The 19,334-nt window shown below is 43.9% G+C and overlaps 3 protein-coding genes across 6 annotated transcripts; 2 read left to right on the top strand and 1 right to left on the bottom strand.

The window, feature by feature from the left end:
• The first annotated feature begins 356 nt into the window (after positions 1 to 356).
• ostn (osteocrin) lies at positions 357 to 4,510 on the top strand. Of its 2 annotated transcripts, XM_032545586.1 has the most exons (5): positions 370 to 458; positions 1,466 to 1,555; positions 3,458 to 3,690; positions 3,787 to 3,894; positions 3,988 to 4,510. In XM_032545586.1, exons 2-4 carry the CDS (start codon positions 1,466 to 1,468, stop codon positions 3,869 to 3,871), a joined length of 408 nt encoding a protein of 135 aa, XP_032401477.1. In that variant the 5' UTR covers positions 370 to 458; the 3' UTR covers positions 3,872 to 3,894; positions 3,988 to 4,510. The 2 variants fall into 2 exon arrangements, with proteins under 2 accessions (XP_032401479.1, XP_032401477.1); XM_032545588.1 differs by lacking the exon at positions 3,988 to 4,510 and having other exon boundaries at positions 357 to 458; positions 3,791 to 3,894.
• A 1,316-nt stretch (positions 4,511 to 5,826) lies between these two features.
• iws1 (interacts with SUPT6H, CTD assembly factor 1) lies at positions 5,827 to 15,912 on the bottom strand. Of its 3 annotated transcripts, XM_032545572.1 has the most exons (17): positions 15,695 to 15,912; positions 14,673 to 14,755; positions 13,454 to 14,171; positions 12,744 to 12,809; positions 12,431 to 12,647; positions 12,302 to 12,359; positions 12,124 to 12,230; positions 11,899 to 12,049; positions 11,685 to 11,767; positions 11,474 to 11,603; positions 10,669 to 10,786; positions 10,479 to 10,590; positions 9,527 to 9,583; positions 8,936 to 8,992; positions 8,348 to 8,459; positions 7,480 to 7,631; positions 6,272 to 6,382 (listed from the first exon to the last, which is right to left on the bottom strand). In XM_032545572.1, exons 1-16 carry the CDS (start codon positions 15,723 to 15,725, stop codon positions 7,506 to 7,508), a joined length of 2,226 nt encoding a protein of 741 aa, XP_032401463.1. In that variant the 5' UTR covers positions 15,726 to 15,912; the 3' UTR covers positions 6,272 to 6,382; positions 7,480 to 7,505. The 3 variants fall into 3 exon arrangements, with proteins under 3 accessions (XP_032401462.1, XP_032401465.1, XP_032401463.1); XM_032545571.1 differs by lacking the exon at positions 7,480 to 7,631 and having other exon boundaries at positions 5,827 to 6,382; positions 15,695 to 15,911; XM_032545574.1 differs by lacking the exons at positions 7,480 to 7,631; positions 9,527 to 9,583 and having other exon boundaries at positions 5,827 to 6,382; positions 15,695 to 15,910.
• Positions 15,913 to 16,247: 335 nt separating this feature from the next.
• Positions 16,248 to 19,261, top strand: wdr74 (WD repeat domain 74). Its single transcript, XM_032545579.1, has 2 exons — positions 16,248 to 16,979; positions 18,571 to 19,261. Exons 1-2 carry the CDS (start codon positions 16,371 to 16,373, stop codon positions 19,099 to 19,101), a joined length of 1,140 nt encoding a protein of 379 aa, XP_032401470.1. The 5' UTR covers positions 16,248 to 16,370; the 3' UTR covers positions 19,102 to 19,261.
• Positions 19,262 to 19,334: the final 73 nt, after the last annotated feature.

Here is a 19,334-nt window from a genome sequence, read left to right as displayed (position 1 = left end):
ACTAAAAGTTTCTGGAGCTTTATGTCTCAATGTTTTCCCTCATTTCATAAAATACTGATGCAGTCACTGATCAAATTAAGTGTGTAAACTGATGGTGAAAGGTTTTAGTGCAGGTCTTCCTGCGGGGATATCTGATGCCTCCACATCCAGGCGCTGAGGGAACGACCGTGCTGTTGGGAAGCAGACGAGAGTCCGAATGTGTTTATTTTAAAAGTGGACTTCCAGGAGGAGGTGAGGTGTGACCGATCCCAGGAGAGCTCTTTAACAGGTAATGGACCTGGTGATCAAACATCTCACGCAGAGTGGAAAAGAAGCAAGGGAAGTCATTATGTCACAGGAGGGAAGGGTCTGGATTGGACAGGAGGCTCCTGAGCAGCTGCTATAAAACCTGAAGCTGCAGGAAGACACGGAAACCCAGAGAAGACGACGGACAGCAGAGTTTTGTCTCCAGAATCAAGGTACAAGCGGCATGAAACTGGATGAACCTGCAAAAAAAATCACTTTCTTCATTCCAAATGTTTTTACTCTAAATGCCTAAACTTAAATTTAGCAAATGTTGAATTTCTTGATGCTTCTGCAGACTGTCAGTAAGAAATTTTCTAACTATTGCAGTGCTCCTACTTTGTAACACTTTTCTTGTGTAAAGTTGCTGTTTTCTGTATAACAGTACTTTGAAGGCATCTTTATTTCTGCATAAAAATCCAAGCTGAAGCAGCTAAACGTGGCAGAAATAAAACAGATCTTGAGAGGGTAGGTTCTGGTTCTGGAGAAGGTGAACCTCCTGCGTTAGGCTGCAGGGAGGAAGCTCTGAGTCCAGCAGAACAAGGAGTGTGTGCATCACGAGGCGTGTGTGTGTGTGTGTGTGTGTGTGTGTGTGTGGGGGGGTGGGTGTGTGTGTGTGTGTGTGCGTGTGTGTGTGTGTGTGTGTGTGTGTGTTTTATCCGGATGTGTGATGGAGGGAATGCAGCAGCACGCGCATCAACGAGCGTGTAAGTGACGCTCAAAAGGCGTTTATTTGCAGGAATGGAAAGTGCTAAAATTAGAAGATGTTGCTGGACAATAAGTTTGAGCTAAAAGTGTCCCACTGTCTGTGGGAGCCAGTTGTGTTTGAAACCATGAATGGGAAGGTTAGCTCTGGTTTTAATCAGATGATGTTTTAAAGCAGAGATTCATTCTCTCTCCTGCTTTTAGGTTCTGAATAATAATATAATTATTCAGAATGATGTGAGGCTGAAATATTTTTACTTCATTTGCAGAGAAGAGAAATTTTAAAGTTTGTTTGGGTTAATTAAGTCTTTGGTCTGTTGTTCTTTTGGGTAACATTTTTTTTTCTTAACTTTTTATTTTATTTAGTTTTATCGCCATAACCATGTTCAGCTGTGCAGGTTGTATTTTTTTTATCAGGCTCTTAAATTCGACTGAGCTTAGTTGTCAGCATTCTGCTGAGATTCATTGTTGTGTTCAGATGCAGCTCTGCAGCCATCTTCTGATCATCTGCCTGCTGTCCATCATCCTGCAATGCAACGTCCTTGGAGTCCAACAGCAGCCGGCTCAGGTCAAGACACTGAAACACACATTTCTAAAAGAGGAACCAGAACTAAACCAAACTAACCTCAAGTCAGTGTCTGAAGCATTAGAATCAGGGCGCTAGTACGGGGTTCATCCTCCAACCGGGGGGGTTGGCAGTTCCATTAGCAGGTCAAGCAGAATTGCATCGAGGAATCTCACCTTCCCAAGGTTAATTTGAGGGCTAAAATTTTACATATCCTCTAAAAACATCCACAAATAGGCTAAAATTAAAATAATAATTTGGTGTCACGTTACACAGAATAATCTGTTAATAGGTGAACCATGAAAAGGCTGTGGTGCGCTGAACTTATCAGGCATTTCTAGACAGCTTAACAAATGCTGTTGTACATACTGAAAGGTCTGTAAGGTATCCTTCAAAAAAGACCTGTAATGTATGAATTAAAACATAAGATTTCACTTGTCATTATGTTGCTAGAACGTTTAAAAGAAACCAGAGATGCCCTTAATCAAAAAATATAAAGCAGACAGATGGACAGATAGATGGATACATAGAGCTGGGACATTGACATCCATAAATCTGATGCATAGGCAACATCCTGTGCACTCACAACTAAAGATAAATAAAATACCCATTTAAATTAACTGATATACAAACCTTTTTAATCTGTATTTATTTTATGTTTATGTCCTTAAATTATAGAGATCTTTAAAAATGATGTAGAAATGCCATAAAAAGGTTCAAATAAGTACAAAAAGCAGAAATGTCCTCATAGTTCAGCATGTCCCCATAACGCAGATTTGTCAAGCAAAAACATTTCTTGACAAAGGACATTTTCCTTTGTTATAGAAATGCATTTGTCATGTAAAAATGCCTCCACAATGCATAATCTGTTATTAAGTGCCATGAAAATGTAATAAAGTCCTGAAAATATAAATGTCCTCACAAACCAGCTGGTCCCCATAAGGAAGGTATATTTTCATGAATCAGAAGAGTCTTCAAAAAGTGAAATAAACTCAAGCAGATTCTCAGACTGGTATGAGCAGATTAGTGTGGCTCATACTCACTTTAGTATTTAGTAAGCCACATTTTCCATAAAGTGCTCTTGACTGATCAGACAGAAGATCCTGAGGGCCAAGGCAAGCAGCTCCTCCTGGGTGCTGGTATCAGATGGTGTGAAGCAGCAGGAAGAAAAGCAGAAATCTGTTTTCTCCTCAGGCTATTTTATACCATATCTGCTGGAGTCTTTAGAGACGAACAGGAAGAGAGAAAGTCAGAAGCTAACTCACACTACAACAAAACCAAAGCCTATCAGGAGGAGCTGGAGGCTTTTTCCATCCTTACTCCCCATCCCCCATCCTTCAATATAAAATTTAGGTTATTAACTAACCATTCAGTTAGCAAGCTATAAATCAAGATATAAATATAAATCTATATCTTGATAATTAAATGTTTATTTTGAAACTGTGACATGATTGAATTAGATGGTGTAAATATTACTAACTAAATAACCACTTTTTTGCTGTTAATTTCTGTCTTTGCAACCAGCACCTCTATCTATCAGCCGGGGATTTTCTGATGTTCTCTGCCTCTTACTGTCCCTCAATCCACATTAATCAGGAACTTTTCAGAGGGAAGATTATTTGGTTGCAACCTATTAGTTAGACTTTGCAGGAAAATGTTGAATCTCAGAAACTCAAAGCAGATTATTTATATTCAGAGTGTAAACTACTTCCATATTTTATCTTTTAGGATATACTCTGTTCCATTTTATCCTCTGGAAATTTAAATTGTTACTCAACCCAAATTCCTTCAGTAAAAAATTAATTTTTTCTGCCATTTCGGTTTTATTTCTTCGCTGCTAGTTCAAAAGAAGCCAAACAGGAGGATTGTTGTTGTTTCTTTTAAATTAAATCGACCCTTTTCCAGCACATAGACGGGCCCGGGCTGAGGACGCTGGCCGTCCTGTGGCGCCATCCAGGAAGGATGAAGCCCAGACTGGAGCTCAGCGCCAAACTCCTCCGAACAGACGACCTGGTGATGATGATGGAGAATGACGTGACTGAGCCCAAGAGGAAGAGGAGTTTCCCTGGGAACAATGCCCCGCTGGACCGGCTGTCCATGAGCTCCATGGAAACCAGACAGGGCAAGAAGAAGCAGAGGTAGGACTCACCTTTCCCAGGTGAATTCAACAGATGAAGGACAGGTGAAGGAAGTTTCACCTTCCACTTGTCTTGATGCTCATCTTTTCTTCCCAGCAAGGTGGTGGAGTCGCCACGGCGACGAAACAATCCGCCTCCCATCGACCGAGTCGGAATGAGCCGTCTACCGACTCGAGGATAGCGAGGACGCCCACCTCTGGACAGGTGAGGAACTGCACATGACTGTGTCTATTCAGTAATAAATGTCAACAAAACTTCTCATTTTAAACACAGGAATCCATTTTTATCTCTCTTCAGTCGAGTCTGCATAAATATCAGCCTACCACCTGCTGAACCACGATGACTGATCACCTCACCTGGACACGCTACAAATGATGGTGCATTCAGGTGCAGCTCAGTAAATTCAGGACCAATTCTTAGTCTTAAGGAGAGACAAACTTCTTCACAAAACACAAAATTCATGACGACATTACATCATTTCATGCATTTTAATGTAATTTTCCATCAAACACCAAAACTAGCAAGTAGCTGAAATCTGCTTTTATAGCTCGCTAAAGAAGAAGTGAAAAGAATCGTATCGAATTATTTTAGGCAAAAATTATGAGAAATTCCCAAAATATTCAAATAAATGCAACAACAAAGTCAATTATGATCAAATATAAATGTTTAATACCAGAACTGATTCAGATGATTTGAACACTTTAAGTCCAACAATCTATTAATGGTGTTAGAAAAATACCTTCGGTCAAATAATGTCATTCATTTAGAAAAGCTCATTTTGGTGCATCTTTTGGGGCAACGTTTTATTTCTACCACAGTTTTAAAAAAACAAATAAATACATCTTTCACAAAATGTTAATTAGCTACAGATTTTTAAGATTTATTTTACACTAAATCATCAGGTTTACATTTATTATTGCTGTTAATTATTACTGTTAGGGCTGATCTTGGATCAGACTTTTTAGCTCCACCTGAACGCACCATCTCCGGCTCTCCCTGCTGTCACCTGACGGGAAGCGACTGCCGCCTCGACTCAAAACGTCCGACACGACTGGAGCTTTCTGCTCAAGTCTCTTCTTCATGTTGCAGCCGCGCAGCAGGACGCATTTCTGCTGCAACACAGAAACACACCGATGGGAGGCTGGAGCCGGTTTCCACTACAACGATAAAACTTGTTTGTTCACCAAGCGATGTTAAAACTGCCAAACAATTTTTTTTAAAGTTTTCTCTTATCAAATAAAGTCAAAATGTATGTAAATTCATAAGTGTCATCTTAAAAAGTAGAAAACCACGTTAACCAATGTTTAACTTTTATTTGAAACAGTTTTCACATTGTCTTCCATCCTTGTAAAAAAAAACAAACATTTTTACCCCATTTATTTTAACATATACGATGAAAAGATGATTTTCTGTATCTTGTCACCACAATGTGAAATTCAGAAGTTTAAACTGTATGAACTGAAAGTCACACTGCATAGCATTTTAAACTTTATCACATCTTTAAAGAGTAACTAAAAACAAAATTAACTTGTTTTGCATTTAAACTGTCAGATAGAAACTGTCTTTGTGTTTGAGTCCAAATGTTTGAATTTTTATCTAGATTTGCTTAATTCTGCAATAGTGGCCTAAATCTGTCTCAGTTCTGCCCTCCTTGGGTTGAACAGTGGTACTGCACTTAAGTTTTCCCATTGGTTACAGCAGTTCGGTTGATGTTTGGCTGGAGCTGTAATCCAGTTTTCCTCATTTTAAAAACCTTCCTGTTAAAAATTGAAAAAGATTTTCAAATATTTGTCTCTGCCTGTGTTTAAATGTGCATAATAAAGACAAAACAAAGCAAGGAGTCATCCGTTTGGGTTATTTGTCAACCAAACACTGAAAAGGATTTTGCACATTTGCTTCATTAAAAGAAAGGCATTTTTCAAAGGCAGTTTTCAAATCATCACCTTCTTAAAAATAATGGCCTATTTTATCTTTTTCCAAAAGTGATTTTTGTACAAAAAAAATATAGATATATATATTTATATACATATACATACACATATGGCAAAAAAATAACATTTTGGGATAGTGACAAAATTCTTTTAGGTTTGGTTGGACAAATGTATTCTCAGTTTCAGAAACAGGATGTGAGTAACGCTCTTTCAAAACGCTTGCTTTATTATGTTTAATATATTAAATAAAAGCACAAAGCCTGTAAATGTTTCAGTTACCCTAAATGAAGGCTAACAGGCTGAATCAGGCATTGCTAATGGCTAACAACCCAAACTAGCTAAACTTTGGCTGATATTGAAACAGTTTCAGGTTTAAAACGTGTTACAGTTCCTGACGGTTCACCAGCTCCTAAAGCTAACAGATGAAAAACGGACGGCTGGTGACGTCATGATGGAGAGTTTATTGAATTTGTTCAGAGAGCAGAAAAGTTTACAGCAGATGATCACATTCATTAAGAAGCCCTTAGAGAGGCAGAGCTGGACCTGAGGAGGGAGCGACTGGGACGGTTCAGGAGAACCACCTTAAAACAAAAACACGAAGAAGAAATCCTAAAAAACTAAAGACGGAGACTGGATCAGAGTGGCATCCGGTTTCCTTCCACGCTGATCTTCACAGCGTGACCAGTCTTCGTCAGCCGCCGGATGTCCGCAAACCTTCGCATCTGTTTATCGACCCGGGACAAACCCTTCTTCACCGGCCCCTGCAGGAGGAAGACAGGAAGCAACAAGCTTAGATTTCAAAATAAGAGCATCACCATAGCTCTGAACAGGGTTCCTACGCAGTTTTCAGGGAAGAGTTCCAGATTTTCCCAAATTTCCAGAGTTATCCATCTGTAAACTCACCATAAACTCGACAAGGCCTAAAATTTCGATGTAAACTTCGAGACCGAAAGAAAAAGAAAATAGAAAGAACAAACAAAAGAAAAAGAGAGAAAGACACAAAGATATATAGAAAGGCAGGAAGACATAAAAAACAGGGAGAAAGTTAACAGAAAGAAAGTAAGAAATAAAGAAAGACAAGAAGACAGAAACATGGAAAGAATGAAGATAGCGAATAAAAAGAAAGAGGAAAAAAGAGAAAGACTACTGTCCCGTTTATGCGCTCTTCAGTAAAACCGTAACATTTAGTTGCGATCCAACCGCTCGTATTCACGTCTCCAGTGATTGGACTCTCTGACTCTAGTGATTTATGAAACCAGGTTTCAGAGTGGATCGTTTCAGGCGCGTCACCGCAGGAGGTGTGAAAGAGCACATGTACAGAATGGACAGCTGCTGGGTTTGGTTTGTTCATGCATGGGCAAAAAAAACAAACCCAACAGTGGCTAGCATCGCACAGCGAGCTGCTTAATGTGTTCAGTTTAACACAACTTGTTAAATTAGCATTAGTTCATTAGAGACGGGTTGCTGTTTTCTCAGGGAGATGGAAGTTAAGGGTCAAAAGCACATGAGGGTTTCAATGACATGCTAAAATCACAGCGCCATCTAGTGGCCTGGCATGGCAGCTACAGCGGATTCAAGGTGTCTAAATGTGGAACTTTTCCCCAATCAGATTCTGAACATACCAGCAATTTCCAGACAGCGGCCTCCTGGAAACAAAGACCGATTGTGTGTAGGAACCCTGTGTCTGGAGCTCTGATCGGATCAGAACCAGTAGCTTCTGTTAGTGGAATCAGCTCAGCTCTAATTGAAGCACAACCAGCAGTCAGACCAATGAGCTCTGAAGTGGCTGAAACTTCACTTCATCGACCTGATTAGTTCTACGTAGCCGCTGCGCTCCACACCATGCAGACAGACTTACTGCCCCCTGCAGGCGAGCAGCAGGAGCTACAGTGGCATCCTGTTCCCCTCTATGCTGATCTTCACGGCTCCCTGCGGCCGCCGCAGCTTCCTCTGCTCGGCGAAACGCCGCTTGTGCTTCTCCAGCAGGCTGATGGCTTTCTTATAACCGCTCTACAGAGGACCAATCAGAGCTCAGCAGCACACCTCACCTGAGTCACATCGTAACAACCCGCAGGTGAGGTGTCGTCTCTGCTCTACGAGGTTCTGTCCTTCAGTGATGGGTTTTATTTTGATTTTGATGGTATAATCTATTTTATGTAAATACCTACAAACTACATAAGCAAACAGTTTAAACAATCAAAGAGAAGTTACAGGTCTAATTTTTACCCTCAACTGTTTTTATCCTTTAGAGATGAACTGATTGTTTTATTCAAACAAAATTTATATTCCTCAACCAGATAAATGTACTTTAAAATATGTTACGTCATGAATGATTTTGAATTAAAGTACAGACAAAAAATAAAAATAATCTTAACCCAAAATGAAAAATATAAAAATACATGAAAAACAACAGAATTCTGTCTAATATAAAAATTAAATACCAGAATCGATCTGGTGTCTGCAGCAACAGAAACTGTAATAATTTACAATTAAAATGTATTTTCCAACTTTAATATGAAGTGTTCATATTTTAATTTTATATTTTTTCAAAGATTTCCAACAGTATTTGGACAAAACATGAAGTGTTTGGTAATGACCATTAAATAATAGCCACTGACAGAAAGGTTATACTTTTACTCAAATTTACCTTTTAATTTCTAAAACTTTTATTGAACATTGTATATTCAAAATGATCCAGAATAAATGCGTTTTAAATGGAAACTCACCCTGCTGGAATCCCCCTCCACGTTCCATTTGGGTCGGACCACATAGTCCTTGTTGGAGGGCATCGGCACCCGAGCCCGGGCACAGAACCCGGGATCACCGGGTCGCAGAGCTCTGCAGGTCAGAAACATCAATAAGGTTCACGTCAACTTTAAAAAAAACCTGAGTGATTGGTCACTCAATCTGTTTGTGAGATGAGTAAATTCAATTATATTCAAATTAAATACATCAAAATGAGAACAGATTTATAAATTATAAAAAGTGAAAAAAATTAAAACAAAAACTTCATAGTTAATTTAATAAAATGAAAAATTTATAAATACATTCAAAATAGAAAAGAAACATTTTATAACAAAATCAAAAAACTTATATGTACAAATAAATGTATTATAATTAACATCAATACTAAAAGATTTAAAATAAAAGTCTTAAAAATATATGTGTAAAACCCCCTAAAATTTCACAAATAAAATTTTAAAAACAATTTGTAACAAAACAAAATATAAAACAATGTAAAAAAAAAACACAGAATTCCTAAAAAAAAAAATCCTAATTATATTTACAATAAAAATAAATAGTGATGTACTGACTTTTCCTCCCCGGTGAGCTGCTTCTCCAGGTCTCTGCGGGGCGTCTGACCTCCAGAGCTGCAGACCAACACAAACACAAGCTCTGCTGTAATATTCAGATTCAAGCCGCCACACCAGGGCTTCCTCCTGAAGCTCCATGCTGTTATCAGCAGGCTTCACCTCACTGCAGGTTAGTGAAGCCATCAGAACCTGGTGCCGGTTCCGATCCGATCGGCCTGCAGCTGAAACTCTGCACCACGTTTTAGTGTCACTGAGCTTCACACTCAGGTTTCTAACTGCTGAGAATGTTCCTGCCAGAAGGCCAGAAGGTTAAGATCAGATTGAAAATTATTTCCATCCTGAGAGTCAGCTCCTCTGTGCAGCAGCGCCCCCTGCTGTCTACAGCTACAGACTATTCATCTTAATTATTACAGGCTGTAAATCCAGAGTGCCGCCTGATCGTCCGTCTCTCTCAACACAAACATTCCTTATTTTATGGCTTCTGGATCGGTTCTGCGGCATCACTAACATTCATCTTCAGGCTGCAACTGCACAGAGGAGCTGCAGCAGAAACACACGCAGCGCAAACATGCAGCAGCTCTGGGACTGGACCTGGTTGGTGGAGAGAAAACGTCAGGTTCTTGCGCCCTCTCCACCTTCTGAGGCTCACTGGGGGAGGAAGGAGGACGAGGGGGATAGATGGATGAGAGGAAGAAACACACACACACACATTCCTGTTTCCCTATGCTTGTGTGGACTTGCATTGGCTTCCATTAATTTCTGTAGCCTAACAGAGGTCTGCCAAAAAATATATATTCACATTAGAATCATGATTACTATGATTCAGAATTGATTTAAAATGTCCCCAAAATCAGTTTTTAAAAAAATCAAACAAATGCGCCATCTGTTGGCCTCCATTTTGTAACAATGCAGAGGATACTGCAACATAGGCATGGTTGAAAGCTCCAAAACAAAGAGAAAACTACAAAAAACAAACCGAGAGATTCCACTGGAATTGTCTTTATTGTAGGAAAACATATTGACTGATTTTTTTCCCCCCCAATTCCCAGGAAGACCAAGCTGCTCATGAGCTTCACGGTGTTCAAGGTTCACAAAATGAAGATAGAAACAATGCAAATAATAGCCAAGGTACAGAGCTCTGTGCAGTGTGTTGTGTGATGGCTCAGAAGTTAATGTTGACATTTAAGTTCAATTAGCATGCAAAAATTATGTTTTTACATTGTGTGAAAATGGCAAAATGTCCTCACAAATAGACATGTCTTCACAGTTTTGGTTGTTTAAGTAGGTCCTCACACGATAGCTAAACAAGTACACAAACACACACACAAGAAGGATAAATTTACCTCTCTGGGTTTCCCATTAAAAACATCTGACCAGCTGAAACCAGAACCTCCTGTCGCATCATCTGACTACCTGCCAGAGTCGACTACCTGCTACTGCCAGTCAGAGATCTGTGTGTGTGTGTGTGTGTGTGATGCAGACCTTGAAAAAGCCTCAAAGCGATCTGGTTTAGTCAAAGTTTGAATCTTATTTCTGTTGCTACCTGAGCCGGCGTCTCTGAGGCGTCTGCTGGTCCAGATCTCTCTGCTGCCGCTCTTCCCTCGTCATTCCCTTGTAGTTGGACGTCAGACCAAAGATCGGCCGCGACCATTCGTCTGGAAGGAAACGGACCAGAAACATGTCAGGAACATCTGGACTTCCTACAGTTGGACCAGAACCGGGGCAGGTCTTACTGATGAGCTTCAGCGCCAGGTCTTTGTTGGCCCGGGATTCTTTGGGATGCTTGTAGAGGAACATGACGGCCCGTCCGATCCCGCTGTGCTTCAGCGTCTCCTGGCTGACGTTGGGGAGCTGCAGGAGGACAACGGGACGTCACTGGGGTCCAGAAGACGTCCAATCTGTCCCCAGTCCGTCCCCACTTCCAGTGCTAAATGGTCTTTAGAAATTATTTTAGTGGTCTTTGAGGGTGTATTTGCATTGTTATGGTATTTTTATGAAATTAGTCAACAATGGTCTCAAACAACATTACTGTTTATCGCAATAATTTCTGGTACAATTAATCATCGTGACAAGCCTAGTAATGAATACTCAGAAGATACAGTTTCCAAAAAATGTATTCAATTATTGTTGAACAACCACTGAAAGGAGTTTTCTCCCAAGTTTTGCTGTCGCCATTTTGCGTAAGGATGAGCATGGAGCGCCGTAATATGCAGACAGAAACTGCTAAATTCACATCAGTTTGAAAGGCTAATAAACAGAATCATAAAATGAAAAACTGAAGGATACGTCTAAAATTTCAGTAAGTTTTCATTTTATAAATGAATGATATAGCTCCAGTTAGTTATAGTTTTTCCATTAACATTTTTATTTATTTCAGTTAACAAAAATATTTTCTGTTTCAGTTTTTGTTATTTTTAGTTAATTATAATAAAATATAATATCCCATTTCATCCCAGTCCATCCCAGTCCCTCCCAAGTCCATCCCAGTAACTCCCAGTTCATCCCAGTAACTCCCAGTCCGTCCCCAGTCCTTCCTACCTCCTGCAGGATCCGCAGCAGCTCCTCTCTGATTCGCAGCGCCGGCAGCGATTTGTCGGGCAGAGGGCTAATCCACTCCTTGATGGCCGACATCACGCCGCTGTCGATGAACGTCTCCTTCAGGTCCTGCCTGGGGGACAGAGAGGATGGTTGTCAGACTGAACCGGGTCGGTTCTGGTTCTGAGGTTCAAACAGAGTGACAGAAACTCACTTCTTGAGGTGCATGACGACCTGCGGCAGCAGCGTGAGCTTCTTCAGAGCCGGCTTCTTCTGGCTGTTCAAAGTCCGGTCCTCCTGGTCAACAAACCAGTCAGGAGCTCGGCTTTTATTATGAAAGGATGGCAGGCGAGGCTAAACCTGCTAGGCTTTTATTGTGAAAAACAGTTGGGACTAAACATTCTAGGCTTTTATTGTGAAAGGCTGACCTCTGCGGCCTCGTTCATCTTTGTGATCATGGCGCTTACGACGTCGTCGGCGTCGCTGATGAACGTTCCTCCGTCTCGGTGCCTCCTCTTCCGACTGTTCATGGCTTTCCTCTTGGCTAGCATGATGTCGAAGTCAGACATGAAGCTAGTGCTGAACACACACACACACAGGTTTAGCACCCTGCTGGGTCCACGCAGCACCGGCCACCTTATGGGGACACCTACTCCTGGCCGCTGCGGTCCACTCCTTCGTCAGAGTCGGACTCATCGGCCGCCTGCTGCTGCTGCTTCGGCTGCTTGCTGTCGGCCTCCAGCTCCTCCTGGTTGAAGCCCTGCAAGAGGAAGAGGAGGATGAAGAGGGGCCGATTCCCGATCGGTTCCAGCTCCAACAGCGGTACCTTACCGTGAACTCCTCCTCTTCCTCATCTCCAGACTCTCCGAAAATGTCTGCGATCATTTTCCTGCAACACATTTAACTCTGGGTCAGCTGCAGTTCCGCTTCCTGCCAGCAGGAGTCAGTGGTCAAACTCACTCCTCTTCGTCATCCTCGCCGGAGTCGCTGTCGCTGCCGAACAGCGCCTTCTCGTCCTTCTTCACCACCGCGGGTTTGGACTGGTCCTCTTCGTCGCTGCCGCTGTCTGACCCAAGCTCCCTCAGCTTGGCCGCCAGGCTCCGATCCGGGCCGACAGAGCCGTCGCCGCTGCCCGAGTTCTCGTCGTCGTCCGAAACCGCCCGGCTCCTCTTCGCCGCTGAGACACAAGGAAGTGGACAGATGAAACAACTGGATCGGTTCTAGAGTTCTGGGATAATGAACCCGGTCAGAACAGAACATCAGGCTGACTCACCTGGTTTATCTTCCTTCTCTTCATCCTCGTCTTCGCTGTCAGACAAGATGACCTTCTTCCTCTTCACTGCAGAAACACATGAAGAGAACCTCAGAACCACCACAGAAGCCCGATTCAGATGGTCCAGAACCAGTAATTATTTACACACACACATAAATATATATATATTTATATATATATAAATAAACACACTGGAAGACTACTGTTGGGTGCAAGTTGTGCTAAAAGGAGTTAGCCTAGCAGTGAAGCTATGCTAGCCTATGTAGCATCTGAATGCTAAACATGCTAATGTTAGAGTCCATATTTCTAAAGAAGCCCAGGATGATCCAGGCTTCCTGAAACACTTCGCTCCAATCTGATGGTTGAAGAACCTGAAGAGTAAAATCTGTAAATAAATCTCTGGTTTTGAGCTCATGTGGATATTTATTCAATAATTTAGCAGGAAAAAGGTTTGGAAATTAAAATGTTGCTGATTTTGTCAATATATTTTTAATTAAATAATTCCAGACCCTGACGGTGACGGACAGCAGTCATTAAACGGTTCGGACTGTCCGACTCAGAGGGACGGAGACGGAGCTGATTGGACTAAAAGACAGGAAGTTCTGTCGGTTTACAAACCGGAGACGTCTGTCTGCAGCATGGTGGTGGCAGCATGATGATGTGGGATGTGATAAACCCCTCCAGATCAGTTCTGGCTCTGATGTCTCTACCTGGTTTGTCGTCCTCTTCCTCGCTGTCATCTCTCTGTTGCTTCTTCTCTGCTTCCTCGCGCTGCTCTTCATCACTTCCTGTTGCAGCCTTCTTCCTCTGCCCTTCGTCCTCTTCATCCTCACTGTCGGATTGCATCACACCCTTCCACTTCCCTCCCCCGGTCTCCTCCTCTTCCTCCCGTTTACCCTCATCTTCCTCGTCAGAGTCTATCGGCGCCGCCTGGCGTCTGGCGGGCGGCTCTGCGTCAGAGTCACTGTCGGAGTGTTGCCGTGGAGACGATGCTGGCACCGGTTTGTCCTCTTCGTTGTCGGAGTCGCTGCGGGTGCCATCTCCTTTGGGGGCGTCCTCCGGCTCAGAGCTGCTTCCTTGGTGCTTGGCGGGAAACGACACGTCCTCCTCCTCTCCCTCATTGTCGGACGCTCCCCGTTTGACCGGAGACGACGCCTCGTCCTCCGAGCCGCTCTGCCGTCTCTTCCTCGGCGACTCCTCCTCTTCCTCGTCCGACGCACTTGCCCTGCGTTTCGCCGGAGAGTCTTCATCGTCGCTGTCGCCAGGCCGACGAGGCTCTGCCTCCGAGTCGCTCTTGTCTCGGCGGCCCCCAGGGGCCTCGTCCTCTGAGTCGCTGTCGGCCCGGCGCCGGTCCTCTGCGTCCGAGCTGCTGGCTGCTCCACCTGTTTCCATGGCAATGGCGGCATCTTCGTCGTTGCTGCCGTCGTCCTGCAGAGAGCAGAACGTCAACGCACAGACTGACATTAAACAGCAGAAGAAGAATCAGCCAGCAGGTCGAGCTCAGCTCCTCACCACCAGACTGCAATATTTTCTCCTACTACTCTCCACTTAGATTTATCATTACTGCATTTTCTGCACTTTGTTGTCATCAGATGTTGACGTTAAGCATGGCTGAAATAAACAGGAAGTAGAGATGGAGGTTCGGACTCTGGTCTGACAGACCCACCAGCGTCTGGGAGCGTTCGCTTTGTGTTTCCATCTCCCTTTTAGCGCATGAACTCTTTCTCAGAAAAGCCAAAAACCACCTCACGTGAGGTTAAAAAACAACAACTTTGTTTTGCAAAATGGTTGAAGTTATTTTGAATTACCATCAACTTATTCTAATGAGATTTCAAAATGTGCATTAAAAAACGCACTGGAAACGCATCTGGTTCCCTGGTTGGAATCAACCAGGACATTAATAACTCATAACTAATCGCCGGTTCTGACCTCAGACTGCCGGCCGTCGCTCCTCATCTCCTCGCCGTCGGATTGAGGATGCTCATCCTGAACCGGAGTCCCGCCCCCATCGTCTGGAGACAAACAGAAGAACAAATCTTCAGCATCAAACAAACTCAGAGATTAAAACTTCACATGTTCCTGAAACAGCAGCTCCACTCAGAGAGCCGAGGATGACGCTCGTTCATCACAACAAAGATAATGAGACGTTCTGATAGAATCTGGTCTGATTAGATGTTCAACTCTCTGAAGACCTGAAGTTTACCAACTGAAGGCTTTCTGCAGCACTGATTAAATCTGCAGCACAAACCAACGTTTTAAGACTTCAGGAGATTTTCCTGTCCAAATGATTCATGGATCAAAGGTAAAAGCATTTCAGTCAACAACAACAAAGTGTCTTCAGTCAGAAACTTCTTCAGAATAGCTGTAATACAGACTGCTACAGGAGATCCGTCCTCCCAACAGTAATCAGCATCAACAATAACTTCTTGAAGAACCTGGAATTAAATGAGTTACAGCAGTTTTTAATTTTCCTTTGGAATCAATACAGCATTTCTGAATTTGAATCAAACTCAGCAGAGAGAAGAAGAAGATCAGCTAGAACCAGCAGCTGAACAGATCCAAACATGATCTTAGTGACCAGAGGAGAAACAATCATGGCTGGAAACTTTCACAGTCAGTGATGCTGTGGGCTAGAGGTCGGAGGTCAGCCAGGATGTGAACAGATCTCCCTCCAGAATGACCCAGGCTCTGCTGAGCAGCAGATTTCAGTCATGAACCGCTGATTTACAGGAAAACCTGAAAACTGACTAAGGAAGAAACACATAACACGCAAAGTTTAGATCTGAAAACAAGCTCCATCAGAACCGGAGCAGCTAACTGAACGTAGAACCGGGTCCAAACTTCAGGACCAATACTCAGGAACCGGGATGAAACCCGGAAAACCCCGAAAACGAAAAGCGTTTTATGGGCGAGCTCTTAAGTTTGTCAGCCGAGAAACAAAGCGCACTTACCGGACATAAATTCCTCCTCTCCTCCGTCCATCTCTCAGACAAAGACAGACTCCGGTTCCAACCTTATTGGGCGGACTGGTACCGCTTTACTGGTTTTTAGTACCGCAGCTGGAGGGAAAACCCGAAAACCCAACAGAGAAGAGTAAACAAGACGCACATACACCAGAAGCTAGCTGCCGTTAGCACACCGACAGCCAAAATGGCGGAACCACCACCGTCTGCGCATGTGTGGTGGATTACGTAATTTAGTTCTGTTGTTTTGGTGCTTCATGGTGAAGTGCACACAAGCATTAATGTGTCCTACCGCCACCTATAGACCTGGAGGAAAGGCAGTGGAACCAAACAAACCCTTTTTATTTTTATTTTTTTACAAAATGTACTCTGTTACTCTGTGGTTTCTATCTAGGCTGGCGGTAATTTGCCGTCGTATAATTTAGTCTGTTAATACAAAGATTAATTATTAATTTGACTTCACAGTATGAGGTTTTTAGTGTTTATCTCCAGTCCGGTAGGTGGCGGTAAGGCGCCATCACAGTTGCAATGCACCGCCGTAAAACAAAGGAGGAGGAAGAAGAACACAACGTAGTGACGTATTTTCTCGTCGCCGCAGCCGCTCCACGTGCGTTCAGTCGGATTCAGGTTCTGTTCGGGTTCCGGCTGGTGTCAGCCCGCTGTGATGGAGGAGCGCAGCAGACTGTGCTCCGTGTGGCTCGGGTCCGAGACCGGGATTCTGAAGGGGGTCAGTCTGGACCGGAAGCAGGCCTTTAACTTCTCCAACACGCGCGCGCTGAGCCGCGACCAGGAGGTGCGCGCGCTGTGCTGGGCAGACCCGGCGGAGAGCGAGCTGCTGCTGGGCTGCGCGGACGGAACCGTCCGGACCTTCAGCACCGAGAAGGGCGTCTTCACCGAGGCCCGGAGCTGCGGAGACCCGCAGGAGGGCTGCTTCAGCGGGCTGGCCTCGCTGCGGGGCTCCGCCATCATCACCTGCGCGGAGTGCGGGAAGGTGCGGGTGTGGCGGGAGGACGGCAGCGGGCCGGTGGCCGAGCTGGACGCGGGCAGCAACGTGTGCCGGATGCGGCAGAGCCCGATGGACCCGAACCGGGTGGCGACGGGCGGGAAGGAGAACGGGCTGAAGATCTGGGACCTGGAGCGGCCTGAGAAGCCGCTATTCACCGCGAAGAACCTGCGGGACGACTGGCTGGATCTACGGAGGCCGCACTGGGTCAGAGACATCGGCTTCATCCCGGACTCCGACAAGGTGGTCACCTGCACGGGCTACCATCAGGTAACTGCTTACACCTGTAAAGCAGGCTGCTCAGTGCGCATGACGTCACTCGCTAATGTAAACAAAGTGAAGGCGTGGAGCAGCTGGAGGCGTTAAAATAAAATCTGCTTTGAATCTTTCATTCTTTACTCATTAAACTGTTAGAACAATAACTGCTGACATTAAAATAATAAATATCTACAAAAATCTGAGATTAAACCGATTATAAAACCAGTTACACCAGTTTAAGGTCCAGCTGAGTTCTGGATGTTCTGATCCACACTGTGGACCCGTCCAGAACCTTCTGCAGTGATTTTTTTCATGATTAAAATGGAATATTGGAACCAGGTTAAGAATGCAAAACAATCTGAATTATAAGATTAAAGTTGTAATAATAAAGTTTTAAAATGATCAGAATAAAGATCGTCTTCATAACACAGGAATAAAGCCGTAATAACACAAGAGAGTCATAAAAATAAAAATAGCTTGGTAGCAATCTGAGAAAAAAAAATTTGATAGTGCAAAAATAAACTTGGTAATAAGGAGAATAATTTCATAATAATACCAGAATAAAGTCAAAACAATACAAATAAAATATGAGAGTAAAGTTGTAATTTTCCAAAAAGGAATAATTAAAATGAGGATTATTGAGCACAAAGTGAAGTTCTAGTTTAGTATGAGTGAAATAATATTTAATGTTTTGTCCTGGTTGGTACCAGCAGCAGAACTTGATCCGCTCAGATCCTCAAACAAAAAACAGCCAAAGTCATTAATTTAGTCTCTCTACATTTTCCTGTTTTCTTTTGTGGCTCCATTCCAGTATCAAAGGTTAAAATGGGCCAGTTGGTGAACTGGGCTGAACTGGGTCAAAGGTCATGGAGGCAGCTGCAGTTACCACGTGGCTCCACGCGGGGGCGCCACAGCAGCTGGAAGAGGAACTGAGCATTTCTTCTACCGTTAATATCAGGTTTCGCTCTAAATGCATAAATATTAACATCTTCTCTTCCTCTGATATAAAACTTAAAACACTGAGTTTTCTGTTCATCATTAGAGAGAATTAATCAGAGATCATCCTGGAGAAATATCCAACAACGTCGTCGATTAGCAGAAAAAAGATCCAATGTTTAGAAAAATCAGTAAAGGAGGCAAGATTGTGTCCTGAGCGCAGCGATGGACGTTCTTACAGAAACTGTTGCTGTAATCCCAGAAAGAAAAACCGGTAAACTGTCAAAGTCAGGAGGCTGGAGGAAACAGCAGCAATAAAAAGAAACAGTCAGTCATCACAGGAGAGGCGGAGAAAATACAGAAACAGCAGATGAGACGGAAAAAGAGAGAAAAACAGGCGAACCAAACTAAAAACGAATCAATAATTATTGATATTGATTGATTGGTGACGAGTTTTTTGTTACGTTAGTTAAAGGCTCAACACTTTTTAAATATATTTATTACTGAACCTTCAGGATTGATTAATTTCTGCCACGTGGTTTAGATTTATCGTTCATGATGTTTGTGTTGTCAGTAAATGTTATTAAATTAAAAACAAACCTCCAGCGGCGGTGCTGTTGGGTCGGAACAGGAAGTGATGTCAGCTGATGCGTCCTGTCATTCTCAGGTTCACGTGTTTGACCCGGCGACCCCCCAGCGGCGGCCCGTCCTGGAGGCGGAGTTCGGCGAGTATCCGCTGACGGCACTGGCGCTGCCTGCCGGCAGCGGCGCCGTGGTGGTGGGCAACACGCAGGGCGACGTGGCGGTGCTGGATCTCAGGAAGGGGCTGGTCCGCGGGCGCCTGAAGGGCGCGGCGGGCGGCGTGCGCGCCCTGCAGTGCCACGCCTCCCAGCCGCTGGTGGCGTCCTGCGGCCTGGACCGCTTCCTGCGGGTCCACAGCCTGGAGGACCGGCAGCCGCTGCATCGCGTGTACCTCAAGTCCCGGCTCACCTGCCTCCTGCTGGCCAGCCGGGAACTGCAGGCCGGCCAGGGGGGCGGGGCCACGGAGGGGGCGGAGCCTCAGGTGAAGGAGGAGGAAGAGGACGAGGTGTGGGACAGGATGGAGCGGGTGGAGGAGGAGGAAGAGGCGACCAAGAGGAAACCAGCAGCAGGAGAGGAGGAGGTGAAGAAGAAGAAGAAGAAGAAAGAAGGAGACTGAGAGGCGTTCAGGGTATGGGGAGAGCATGGGAAATCTCAGACTGAATGTAGACATTTCACCACCTGAACGCCTCGTCGGTTCTGTTCTGACTGGGTTCTTCCTCTGCTGTCGGGTCAGATTCTGTAACTAATTTAATAAATTTACCTTTTTATAAATGAAACTAAAATTGTGTTTCTCTTTAATCTGGTGGATAAAAAAGTTCTGGTTTCCGATCGGTTGCATCCGCAAAGTTT

This window comes from Xiphophorus hellerii, chromosome 18 (genome assembly GCF_003331165.1).
Source record: "Xiphophorus hellerii strain 12219 chromosome 18, Xiphophorus_hellerii-4.1, whole genome shotgun sequence".
NCBI lineage: Eukaryota > Metazoa > Chordata > Actinopteri > Cyprinodontiformes > Poeciliidae > Xiphophorus > Xiphophorus hellerii.
Note: the sequence above shows the minus strand (reverse complement) of the source record. Positions and strands in the feature narration are given on the sequence as shown.

Bases quoted from the DNA above. Each gene is read 5' to 3' on its own strand.
- iws1 (XM_032545572.1), bottom strand. From the start codon at position 15,725: ATGGACGGAGGAGAGGAGGAATTTATGTCCG. The intron at 14,756-15,694 runs GTAAGTGCGCTT...GTTTGTCTCCAG, and splicing joins AGAGGAGGAATTTATGTCCG to ACGATGGGGGCGGGACTCCG. The intron at 14,172-14,672 runs GTCAGAACCGGC...TGCTCTCTGCAG, and splicing joins GCGACGGCCGGCAGTCTGAG to GACGACGGCAGCAACGACGA.
- ostn (XM_032545586.1), top strand. From the start codon at position 1,466: ATGCAGCTCTGCAGCCATCTTCTGATCATCTGCCTGCTGTCCATCATC. The intron at 1,556-3,457 runs GTCAAGACACTG...ACCCTTTTCCAG, and splicing joins TCCAACAGCAGCCGGCTCAG to CACATAGACGGGCCCGGGCT. The intron at 3,691-3,786 runs GTAGGACTCACC...TTTTCTTCCCAG, and splicing joins CAGGGCAAGAAGAAGCAGAG to CAAGGTGGTGGAGTCGCCAC.
- wdr74 (XM_032545579.1), top strand. From the start codon at position 16,371: ATGGAGGAGCGCAGCAGACTGTGCTCCGTGTGGCTCGGGTCCGAGACC. The intron at 16,980-18,570 runs GTAACTGCTTAC...TGTCATTCTCAG, and splicing joins CCTGCACGGGCTACCATCAG to GTTCACGTGTTTGACCCGGC.